Source organism: Centroberyx gerrardi, chromosome 19 (assembly GCF_048128805.1).
Source record: "Centroberyx gerrardi isolate f3 chromosome 19, fCenGer3.hap1.cur.20231027, whole genome shotgun sequence".
NCBI lineage: Eukaryota > Metazoa > Chordata > Actinopteri > Beryciformes > Berycidae > Centroberyx > Centroberyx gerrardi.
The window spans coordinates 19644704-19657462 of NC_136015.1; the positions used below are offsets into that span (position 1 = coordinate 19644704).

The 12759-nt window shown below is 43.9% G+C and overlaps 1 protein-coding gene across 2 annotated transcripts in view; it reads left to right on the top strand.

Moving 5' to 3' along the window:
* The first annotated feature begins 117 nt into the window (after window positions 1-117).
* kiaa0319l (KIAA0319-like ortholog) overlaps window positions 118-12759 on the top strand; it is a 29477-nt gene continuing 16835 nt past the window's right edge. For both annotated transcript variants that reach the window (XR_013507490.1, XM_078290342.1), the window contains exons 1-11: window positions 118-229; window positions 1147-1801; window positions 4470-4644; window positions 4830-4943; window positions 6368-6636; window positions 6943-7032; window positions 7533-7779; window positions 9962-10060; window positions 10897-10994; window positions 11299-11386; window positions 12323-12415. Coding sequence is in view for 1 of the 2 variants with exons in the window: in XM_078290342.1 (XP_078146468.1) it covers window positions 4850-4943; window positions 6368-6636; window positions 6943-7032; window positions 7533-7779; window positions 9962-10060; window positions 10897-10994; window positions 11299-11386; window positions 12323-12415 (1078 nt within the window). In the remaining variant the exon portion in view is untranslated. The remainder of the gene's footprint in view (window positions 230-1146; window positions 1802-4469; window positions 4645-4829; window positions 4944-6367; window positions 6637-6942; window positions 7033-7532; window positions 7780-9961; window positions 10061-10896; window positions 10995-11298; window positions 11387-12322; window positions 12416-12759) is intronic.

Here is a 12759-nt window from a genome sequence, read left to right on the forward strand (position 1 = left end):
GGACCGCCTTTACTCAAAAACGTCCCAACGCTTTCGTCGTCGGCTTTTATTTTGAAAATTCTGCTACCGGAAAGCGTATATTTTACACCTGACTAGCTTGACACTGCTGGTCACAGGCACATCAGCTGTGCAAGGGACAGGAACACTGACCTAATTAGTGTACAAAGGGAACAACAACAACGACGACAAATCACAGCAACCAACTGAAAGACTGTGCGATTTCCTACGTGTAAGTTTTGCGTATGCCTTTCTTTAACAGCAACGTCCCTACGACGTAACGTAAAAACGCACAGGAGGATCTGATTCTGAACGGTGAGATGCCAACAGCTGTTAGCTTCAAGGTGCCTAAATCCTGGATTATACAGGTGATATACCGCTCGGCACCGGTACTCAACCGTCCCATCTCAGTAACGAGAGGTCGGTACGTGACAAAATAACGGATCTACTACGATACGAAGTGTCCTATCGGTTCAACCGTCACTCATTTGTACTTGTTGTGACAGTGCAGTGGACTGCGCAAGCTTGGCTACACAGCGACTACTGTGAGCCAGCGAGGCTTTCACAGATAAGTAGCCTATGGGGGTTATTGTGGGCCTTTTCAATTATCTGACAGCCAGAGAGACATCCGTAAAGCCTAAATCCTGACTCTTGTATCCAGGCTGGTAAGCTACATAATGTATGAGCCCACCATTTTGGATGAAAGATATTATCTCAGGCCTTGCGTTTGACTGGCAATCACTCCTTCATTCATTTGCACTTGTCATCGCCCTCAGGAAAAAAAATCAATGTAATGTTGCTATAGTCAAATATCACTATAGGGAGGTGTCAAAAAAAATAAAAACTGTAAAATTCCACTGGAAGTAAAATTAAGAGTTGAAGACGTTTCGCTACTCATCCAAGAGGCTTCAACTCTTCATTTTAACTAGATTTTGTTTTTATTTTTTGGACATCCTACTACCTGGATGACTGCAGTGTCTAGTCCTTTTACCTCCTCTTCTTATTACAGGGACTCATAGTTTTGCTGTGATATTTGTATAGCATCCTTCAAAAATGTATTGTAGGAATACAGCAGTTTCCTCATCAGGACGTTAAGTCATTGTCATTGCATAATAAGAGGTTCATCGTTGTTTTTGTTTTGGTTCGCAGGAACTCTGCTGGGGAAAAACGACTTAGCCAGAAGATACTGTGTATGTGTGTGTGGGGGACTTGGTGTAATTTGAGAGAAAGCTCCACCGACCTGTCTGCCTGCAAGCCAACACAGCACTGACAAGTGTGCTTTTGACTGCCGCATGTGAAAGAGAGAGGAGGAGGAAGAAACGGAGGAAAGAAACACCCGGATATAAGGCTTTTTGGTGACAGAGTGCCTTGTTTTGCGGAGCTGTGTCTCGGGGGGAAACTGGCTATTGAAAAAGTGCATAATGGCTGAGCTGTCATCAGCCCAGGTGACCGAGCGCACCTGAGCTGTACTGCTGCTGCTGCTGCTGCTGCACAAACCCCAAAGTCACCACCGGCATTTACTGCGCAGCAAAACAGCAAATCGACCTTCTTGTAACTTTCACAGGGAGAAAACAGCCTAAACCAATCCATCACGTTTGTTGTCAGGAGTATTTTTACCTGCAGCTTTATTTTTTATTTTTTTGGTGGCCTACTTGGGAGAGGAACACAAGAGCTGGAGGACAGATGTCTGTTTGTTGATTTGGGACTGATTCAACTGTTGGTTATAATAAAAGGGAGGCGGCTGGGACTCAACGCATCTGTGTGCAGGAATGCGGATCCAGAGGATGAGCCATATACCATGCAGGTTTGTCTGATTAGTTCATGCTGTGTACGTTAATGTGTGTTGATGTGAAGGGCTTCATTAATGAGATATCCGCTATTTGAAAAATCCCCAATGAAAAATCACTATAGTATTCCTACAGGGACTTATATTGTCTCTGAGTTTATAGTGGGGTTTTTTTTTGTCTCCTATGGTATTACTATAGGATTCTTTGAGCTATAATTTCTGGCCTATGGTAGTTGCATGCTATGTTAAAGTTTTGCTGTGATTTATGCATTGCATCCTAAAATGTATTATAGATCTACAGTTCTTTTTCAAAAGGGATGTGACACCTACTAATTATTGCTGCCATGAAACTACAGCTAACTGTTGATTAGTGTTGAAGTTATCAGCTATCTTGAACTCTTTACTTAGCTACATAGCAGCAACTTTAGAAAGGATATTGTCATCTGTGTCTTTTTGAACATTTTCCTCCCTCAAAATGGATGTATAGCGTCTTGGAATGCAGCCCTTCATAGTCTCACCTAATTTGCAACACTTTGCACTTGGCCTGCTACTCATTTACAGATTATCAGCACAGATGCTGCTGAAAGTTTCCTGCTGTAGTCCACTGTGGTAAGATGATGTAGAGGAGGCCTGCCAACGTGTTGAACACAATGTCCCAAACGCTCTCTTTTTTTTTCCCTTTCTCTCTTTTCTGCTGCAAGAACGTGCTTGAGACTTGTAAGAGGGGGGAAAAAAAGTGCAGGACCTCTCTTCTCCTCAGGCTAGCTGCATGCACGCTACATCAAATCATATCATCGGCTTTACTGAGGCATTAGGTCACCTGAGAGGACAGAATTTACCTTTTATATCTAGAAGGAACAGATTCATGCAGCCTGTGCAACTTGTGAGTGTAATCCAGCAGTCTGCATCAGGCTCTATTTGTGAGCTTAACTCGTGTAGCAAATTCTTCATTCTCTGATCAACCATGAAAGGTTTTATGAATTACTTTAATTCTTGATTATTTAAAAGTTTTATTTATTACTCGGCAGAAAAAATTTGTCCAAGGCACTCTTTCCATACAAAAAGTAAAAAGCCTTTATTGTTTAGTGGCTAATGCATTGCATACACGTGTTTCAAAATGTTTAAAAAGCACCGGCACGTTGCGGCACATACATAGCCTTCCTCAGGGTGCAAACTTTTATTTATTAGTCTGGTCCTGACATCTGGGCCGCCTTAGGCCAGAGGAACCGTGAAATGAGAGAAAGTTCACAAATCGCACTCTCTGGAGGCAAAGGACTAAGTGGCATTCAGCATCGGGTCTTGACATGTGTCTTGTGCTTCTTTGGCATCATTTCTCATATTTCATCCTGTTTACCGCACTATCGAATTCAGTAAAAAGTTAATCTATTATGCTGTCTAGACCTAGTTAAATTTGAAATGCACTTTATTTTTACATTTTAGGTATTCATTTAGCGAACGCTCTTATCCGTAGTGACTTGCAGTGAGTGCCACAGCAGAAAAAGCTTGAATCCTTAGATCGCTAATATTACAAGCAACCAATAGTAAGAAGTGACAGGGCCAGAGCCACGTTGGCCTGATAATATTCCTGTGATCCCAGAATGATCATGCAGGAGAGAAATAAGAGCAAAGAGAGTTTTTTTCCCCCTTTCTTTAAAGCATACAGCAATCCTCCAAAGACTTAAAAATCACAAATATTGCCCAATTCCAGTCCTCATATTCACCTTGAACACACAGGACTGGCAATAAATAGGCTGTAATATAATTCCATGTTGCCAGAAGAGACACCTAGGGCAATGGAGAACTAGAATAGATGGCATAGTTAAGATTATGGAAATTACATAATAAATGTCAGCTATGCCTTGGGCTAAGGCAGAGGGACTAGACGCCTGTCACACCTGCCACACATGCATGCATCTTCCTCTTTTGAGGTTCTCTGTAGGCATCTGAGGTTTCGTCGTGTTTCCTAGACTGATAGGGAGGCACTCACGGAAATGTGTGAATCATCGTGTACCTTCGTAACAATTACTCTCCACAGGATGTTAACAGGTTCTCTGACTTAAGCATGTGGTTTTTATTCTGCCCACAAACTGGCAACGTCTTTTCTCTTTCTTTCTTACCTCCACCACAAGACTGCGGGCTCAAATCTTCTGAAAGCGGAAGCTGTGGAGCGTTTGCTTCCAACAGACCATTGAATTGACTTATCTCTCAATTTTTCTTTCTTCTTCCGCCTTTTTTCCTCCTGAATGCTATGAACCGTTGAGGCCGTAGTGTTTGTCACGAACGCCTGAAGTTATCAGATCCATATAACGTGTAATTTTAAAATGAGATAAAGTCAGATTCATAACCTTTGCTTTCCCTGCAGAGTATATCCAGCTGAAGTGATAGTGTCTCTTCTCTTAAGCTTAAGTTTGCAGGCTGATATGTTACAGGCAATTCATATTATTTAGGGTGCTGGTTTAATGCTGAAGCGGTACTGTCTGTCATTAATAAATTAAATGTAGAGGGGGGAAGAATGAAAGAGAAAACTTAAATTATCCATATGGCCACATGTTTGTCCATCCCAATATGAGTACCATTACCATGAGTACCATGTGTTAAATCAATTTCTTTCTCTCTCTCTCTCTCTCTCTCTCTCTCTCTCTCTCTCTCTCTCTCTCTCTCTCTCTCTCTCTCCTCTTCTCTCCAGAGTGGTTTCTGAGCACCTCAGGCTGTAAAGGCGGCCATGTTGGATCTCTCCCTCCGAGTGCCGGTGTTGACCTGTCCTCACCCTTCACCTCACCGCACCTCCCTGCCCACCTAACTCCTCGCTCCATCTCTCTCTTTCCACATCCCTTCTCTTCCACCACTTGGCCCAGAGAAAGGTAAACATGACGTCTTGTGTGGGCCGCAGTTTTTGTTTACTTTGTTGTGTTTGGTTATTGGTATCAGTTATGTCAGAGCAGTGTGTGTGTGTGGGGGGGGTGGAAGTCGGACTTCGCTTGAATGGCTGAATGAACCTAGAGGCAATATTCGGGTACGCTAACGCAGCTCTGTCTCCTCCTGCCAGGTCCTCGGTCCTTGTGGAAAATGTCCTATGCACACCGCAAGCTGCTGACCCGGAGCCTACCTCACCTCGTCCTCCTATCACTGGCCTACCTCTGGTTCCTGGCCCCGCCCACAGGTAACATGAGCCAAACCGTCTTTATTGACAGAGAATTAATAAGAAAACTCGCATCTCTACCCATCGTAAACCCCCAGCGCTCGTCTGAACAGTGGATTCACACGCCTTTGATTACTCAGGGTGTGTCTTCGTCTTCCTTGGAAGCTCACAGTGAGTGTTTCAGGTTGTTAGTGGGTGTTTACTGTCCTGATAATCTGAGGCGTGGAGCCTGATTACCATTGGTGCCCCTACTGTGTGTATGTGTGGCTTCTTTTTTACAGAGTGAGTGCCTGATGCCACTTGGCTTGATGGGTTACAATGTGGAAAGGGACAATAGGGGCTCTGTGAATCAGACTGTGTGTGTGTGTGTGTGTGTTTGGGGAGGGTGGGAGGCAGGAGAAGAGAGGGAAGAGGGGTGGGATGGCTAAACAGAGGCCAAAGGGTCCTTTCTCAAACAGAAATTATAGTGCTTTTGTGTGTGTGTGAGGCAGGGGGCTGGTGTGGTTCAAAGAATCAAGTTACATCCCATAATGTGTCACCCCAGACTCTCCCGTTGCTATGGCAACAATAGCTGTGGGGATAGCGCTCTCCAGGAGGTCTGGTGAACTGCCTTTTTGTTTGTGTCTGTTTTAGCCGCCATAACTGTCAATAGTCGTGATGTCAGCTGGACAAGCTCCTGTCTTCTCTCACGCTCAGCCAAGTCTTATCTAAAGTACACACTGCATTTTTTTTTTTTTTTTACCTAGAGCAGATACACACACACACACACACATGTTGGGGCTGCTAAGTGTACCAGCACTGTTGATATGACTCCGATATGTTCTGGCTGGGAGGGCGGAGTGTGTCGCGCAGCGCACTGTGCTTTGGGTTTTAATCAGTGTCTTGTTTTGTCAGGGAATAGCCTCACTTCCTGTCTACTGCTGACTGCTTGAACTGTGGCTGCATGTCGGCATTTCTGAGAAATGTTCAGTCAGTGTGTCTGTTATAAAGCCTAACGTGTGAAAAGGCTCACAAGTTGAGAGTGGAATTCACTGTGGGTTTCAGTTCTGAGGACAATGGCAGGATTTCCCAACAATGCCTTGATTGATACAAACCAGTGAAATCTTGAAACGCCTATGAAACGCTACCCAGCGCCATTTAGCCTCTGGCAGATCTTTTTCACAAAACTGCTTCCTCTTTCTAGTTTTCCCCTTTGGTTAAACAAATCCATTGCTTTCATGACCCACTTCCCTCTTCTGCTTTCAACCATGACCCTCTTGCAAGGGGATTTGGGAATCAAACGTATCTCTCGTTGTGGCCAGTATATCATTTTGATATGGAAAACACAGACAGCACTGTCTTTCTGTCATATGTTGTGTTGAACATCTGAACTCCATGGCAGTTGCGGAGCTGAAGTAACATGACATCGTTCTCTTCTCCTTCCTTCCCTCCCCCTCCCCTTCCAGGTGTGTCAGCAGACGTCTGCCGAGTGACCGGTGGGGTGCTGGGGATGCACTGGAGCAGCACCATCGGCCTCGGGTGGCGCCCCCTGGCAGCAGGGAGGGGCGGGGCGACGTGTTGGGAGTCCTGCTGCTTGAACCCGAGCTGTAATGCCGTGTGGAGCCTGGGGGGGCGCTGTGTGCAGCTCAGCTGCTCCCGCAGTAGGGGCTGCCCCATCACCTCCCTGCCCCAGCCCCACCAGGAGTCCCTGGGCCTCCTGCAGCTGCTCTCTAAGGTGGGGCTGCTGCTGATGGAGCCATGTAAAAGAGGAAAGATCGTCACTATAGCAACAGTTTTTTTTTATTGCTTTTTGCCTTTCTCCCGATCAATATAGAATACTGGACCTCTGTTGTCATATTATTTTGAAGATTTACCATCTAGTTAGAATCTATGAGTTGAAGTTGAGCGTGTTGCTCATCAGTTAATTCTAGTATAATCAATGTTTATAATTTTGGAATAATCTATATGCTGTTTGCAACGTTTCAGAAAGTTCATAATAGATTTTGCTAAAGTTCTTTGTTGTTTGTAACTCCGCTCTAAGGGTCCCATCACAGCAAGACGTAGGAAGGCCCGTCGGGTGCAGCAGGCAGGCAGCCACGGAGCGCACACCGGACAACACCGTACCAGCACGGTAACACAACTAGATTTTGGTTTAATGTTCAAGGTTTTTATTTATTTATGCATTTAGCAGGTGCTGTTACCTAAAAAGACTTTAAATATGATTTGCATGTTTCCCACCAACTGGTTATGGTAAGGCTCAACTCAGGAGGTTTCACTCTGGAGCAGGAGTCAGTGGAAAATTTATTTAGTCTTTGAAAAGCTCTCCTCTCTCTCATCACTCCTCCCTTCCTTCCTTCCTTCCTTCCTTTCTTCCTGTCTTCTGGTTTTATTCACAAGGGTTGGAATTGGCAAAGATCAGAGGAAATACACATGAATGACTCAAGTCATTCATGTAATGTAATATTGACATTGTTTCTACTTAATAAAGTCTTTGGGCTTTTGTGGGCCTGCAAAGGAAGAAAAGTGAGGGAAATTTCTTTACTTGTCCCCCACTTCTGCTCCTGAACCGCTCCCTGCTATTCTGAGTTTGTAACATCATCCGAGACTGTGATTTTTTACCTGTCGCTGCAGGGAAGCTCCAAAGCGGGAACGGCTCAACCGACTCCGACGATACCCAGCCCCATCGCGCTTCCTCTAACAGCCGACAAGAACCTTAGCCAGTCAGCCAATGGGAGCGGAGACGGCGCCCCGGCTCACCCGCAGCAGAACTCGACGGCCGCGGACACCACCGATGCTGCTGCGTCTTCCAATAGCACCGAAGTCAGTAAACCCACCGCCACCCCAGCTCCTGCCATCACAACTGCTCCAACACAGGCCGGTAAGGAGGAAACTCTGCTGAGGTTGGCATCACATGCACAGGCAGCAGCCAGCCTTCCAGCTCCTTCAGTTACTTCTTCGTCTTTATGCACTCATTCTTGATGCATCATATAACAGCACTGCAACTATCCAGTCTTGGAGGAATATTTCACGTGGCATCTTAGGTCCTCTCTTTGTTCAATTTGTGTAAAAGCTTTCCTTGTCGTTTCAGCTTCCACTTTTCCTCAACTTTCACAAGCCATCAAAATTTGCATAAGATCCTAGACTCTTATTTCATTCCGTTGCCTCCAATGGTGTTTGAGAACGTTTGGAAATGTCCTTTGGACACAAATTATATGGTAGACTGGTCAGACGGCATTTTTAGCGTGTGAAAGCAACATGTGCTCAGAGTGGGAGGCCAAACAGAGTGTAAGCAGTAGGAATGTGCTGAGACATGCTGAGCTTCTGCAAACAAGAATAGCTCGTACTGTCGGCCTCCTCTCCCTTAAGAACATAACATTATTTATCTGGCGTTCAGCACGGTTATTAACTGACAATTAACAATAACAACAGAGTAAGCAATACACCCATTAGAGATAAAATCTTGTGCGCTCTGCTACCAACAAAACAAGCTGAGCTGGTTTATCTAAAAACACTGAAGTTGTACTGGGCTTAGACATGCATACACAACAGCTTTTTGTTTTTGTTCTTAAAGAGAACATCTCACATTGGACCACGTCTTTTACACAATTATACTGAACAAAAATATAAACGCAACGCTTTTGTTTTTGCTCCCATTTTTCATGAGTTGAAATAAAAGATCTAAGACTTTTTCTATGCACACAAAAGGCTTATTTCTCTCAAATTTTGTTCACAAATTTGTTTAAATCCGTTTTTAGTGAGCACTTCTCCTTTGCCAAGATAATCCATCCACCTGACAGGTGTGGCATTTCAAGATGCTGATTAAACAGCATGATTATTGCACAGGTGTGCCTTGGGCTGGTCACAATAAAAGGCCACTCTAAAATGTGCAGTTTTTATCACACAACACAATGCCACAGATGTCGCAAGTTTTGAGGGAGCGTGCATTTGGCATGCTGACTGCAGGAATGTCCACCAGAGCTCATGTTGCAGCATGATAATGCACGGCCCGTGTTGCAAGGATCTGTACACAATTCCCGGAAGCTGAAAACATCCCAGTTCTTGCACGGCCTCCATACTCACCAGACATGTCACCCTTTGAGCATGTTTGGGACGCTCTGGATCGGCGTGTACGACAGCGTGTTCCACTTCCTGCCAACATCCAGCAACTTCACACAGCCACTGATGAGGAGTGGACCGACACTCCACAGGCCACAATCAACAACCTGATCAACTCTATGTGAAGGAGATGTGTCGCACTGCATGAGGCAAATGGTGGTCACACCAGATACTGACTGGTTTTCAAAAAATGCATATCTGTAGCCCTAGTCATGTGAGATCCATAGTTCAGTGCCTAATAAATGTCTTTTTTCAAGATAAAACTGCACATTTTAGAGTGGCCTTTTATTGTGACCAGCCCAAGGCACACCTGTGCAATAATCATGCTGTTTAATCAGCATCTTGAAATGCCACACCTGTCAGGTGAATGGATTATCTTGGCAAAGGAGAAGTGCTCACTGACACGGATTTAAACAAATTTGTGAACAAAAATTGAGAGAAATAAGCCTTTTGTGTGTATAGAAAAAGTCTTAGATCTTTTATTTCAACTCGTGAAAAATGGGAGCAAAACCAAAAGTGTTGCGTTTATATTTTTGTTCAGTGTAGATCTAAGGATTTTGCATTCTATATAGAGCATCAAAACTTATCTGTCTTGTCTTATATACCTTCAGCGATCTGCGATTTGTTCATGTCTAACAAGGTGGTGTGTGTGTGTGTGTGTGTGTGTGTGAATTCAGTTTATAAGAGGGATGCATTCAGTGAGAACACCACGCCTTCATCCCTGATTATACTTAAAGGTTTCATCTGTAAAACCTCTTTAATTTATCCACCTAATACATTTCAATTAAGCGTAAGAATGATTCTTTCTTTCGTATGGTTTTGTTCATTTCTTTCTGTTACTGTAAAAACTACTAACCACTGCCACTTTTCTTGTTGCCATGCCAACCATGTGGTTTGCATACCCTTCCTCTGGCCTCCTCTCTGACCTGTGGTGTCCGTGGCAGTGAGGGAGCTGGCGGTGTCGGCAGGAGAGAGTGTGGAGGTCACGCTGCCCCGCAACGAGGTCGAGCTCAACGCCTTCGTGGTCCCAGAACCCCAGCAAGGTGAAACCCTTGACCGCTGATTGACCTCATTACCACAACGGCCATTTTGAAGTTACTTACCTAACAGTTATCTAATTAGCTACACTAAATTCCAGTAGCTTGGTACAGTGGACCAAACATATTACATTAAAATGTGAACCTATATCCCTCCGGATCCTTGAGATCCATTTGTCTTTTCAGTGGGGAATCTGTGAATTGATGAATGTTTATCCGATTCCCAATGCATCTTGGTACACAACAGTAGGATTTAGCTAGGCTGTAGTTGCTCTTCTGGGTGGAGTTTCCCACCCTGAGTGTGACGTAAATTCAAAATAACTGTCGTGGGAGTAAGGTCTATAAGTCACTGTGTTTTCTGAAACCTGCAATAATTGTTATTAATACGTATTACAGTGTTATGGTTGATTTGGTCGTGCTTAATGTATGGAAAGTTAATTTGATCATTTCCAGGTGTTGAAAAGTCGTAATATGTGACAGAAGTCTTGGGAAGTAGGGAAAACCGTTCTGCAGACTAACTGTCACTCAGCATGTTGTAGGAAGAATTATATTCAGTTATGTCAAATTGCTCAGTCACTATCGACAGACGTCCTAGTAAAACGCTGACCAGAATCTTCAAATCCAGCCAAGAAGTTGAGGGCCGGACAAAGATGCAGATTGTGCTGTTCAATCAGAGGAATGCATTTCGCAATTTTGTTAAGCCGCTGATCCCTCCTCAACACGCCCCACTGACACTTAAATCTCTCATCTGGAAATGATCCTTTATCTGATAGATTTTAATGAAATGCATGAGCAGTTTTGCTCTATGTTTTTATTCACTCAACGTTGGTACTTCTCCACAGGGACAAACTATGCATTTGACTGGCGCCTGATAACTCATCCCAAAGATTACAGCGGAGAGATGGAAGGGAAGCACAGCAAGACACTTAAACTCAGCAAGGTATGGATTAGATTATTATGGGCTTCCTTCATTTTCATACTCTGAACTGAAACTAAGACATGCACCTGAATTTGTAAATAGAAGGGTTTCAGTGCAGTGTGTATATAACACAGATTCTCTCAAAGAGCCCACTGCTTCCTCTTTCAACGTGATTTTTTTCTGTCATTTTCCCCTTTGTGCTCTCTCTCTCTCTCTCTCTCTCTCTCTCTCTCTCTCTCTCTCTCTCTCTCTCTCTCTCTCTCTCTCTCTCTCTCTCTCTCTCTCTCTCTCTCTCTCTCTCTCTCTCTCTCTCTCTCTCTCTCAGCTGACTGTGGGCCTGTATGTGTTTGAGGTGACGGTGGATGGAGAGGGAGCGCATGGAGAAGGTTACGTCAACGTTACAGTCAAACCAGGTGAGGTCCAACATTCAGCATTTAAAATGTCATCCATATTTTCTTATAAGGGGGGTTATTAGTAGTTATGGTTATTAGTATTAATGATTTGAGGAACAAAATTATTTTAATTCACCTTTGGCATCTTACACCTATATCTTGACTACTGCCAACCACAGCAGGCATTCAAAGTGAAATGAAAAGTGTAAGAATTGCCAATATGGCAATATTCTGTGATCATTAATTGTGGAAGCTAAAATCACTACATACCTTTATACACGATTAATTGTACAGACTGTGAAACACCATTTACACCATGTGACACTAAGCTCCATTGACACCAATAATAAAGCTTTTTTTTTTTTTTTTGCAAAAAAATACTGCAGTTATTGTCTGGCATTTTACATAAAATCGCTGTACCTGTACTTTTATGACCGCAGATGCAAAGTTTTATGTGCAGTCAATTTAGTTTAATGTAGTTTCCAGGTGTGTGTGTGTGTGTGTGTGTGTGTGTGTGTGTGTGTGTGTGTGTGTGTGTGTGTGTGTGTGTGTGTGTGTGTGTGTGTGTGTGTGTGTGTGTGTGTGTGTGTGTGTGTGTGTGTGTGTGTACGAGCCCCCACTTTCCAAAAGCTGACTTGCTAATCAAGCTATGCAACGGTTGAGCAACGGTTGGGCGCGGCTCTTGGACTACAATAGGCCTTGCCGTGACTTAAGTATTCTAAGTATTCTATTCTAACTAAGGTATTCTCTTTCATAAGCCGCAGTGTAATTAATTTGAAGGGATCAGGAACCAGAATTATACCTCATGTTGACTGTGTGATGTCAGTAGTTCAGCTGGAAGATGAGTGCTTGTGTTTTTTTGGCAAGGTGGCCACTGACTCGCTCTCTCCGCCTCGCTAACAAACATCTGATGTACAGCTCACTAAGCGCGTTAATGTCTTTATTTCCACCTGACAGAGCCGCGGGTAAACAAGCCTCCTGTTGCCGTAGTTTCCCCAAAGTTCCAGGAGATCTCCTTGCCAACCAGCTCCACGGTGATAGATGGCAGCCGTGAGTCTCCCACACACCACACACACACACACACACACACACAAATACACGAACACATTCAACACCGGCAAATAGAGAAGCCTTGTTCTTGAGGCTGCCTGGATGAGTTTAATATTACTTCAAGGATTTCTTTCTCAGTATTTACCTTTTTGGTTTTTGTCCTACACACGTGTCACTCAAAGAAATTGGTGAAAATGCTCTCAAACCAACGCTAAGCACGGCTCCAGTACTATTTTCAACTAAATTGTTTAAAAGTTAAGCTGTTAACTTCTGACCATCATGTATGAACCTTTTCCCCTCTGTCTCTTTCCTACCATTCCTGTCCTGATTGAGTGTGTCCCTCT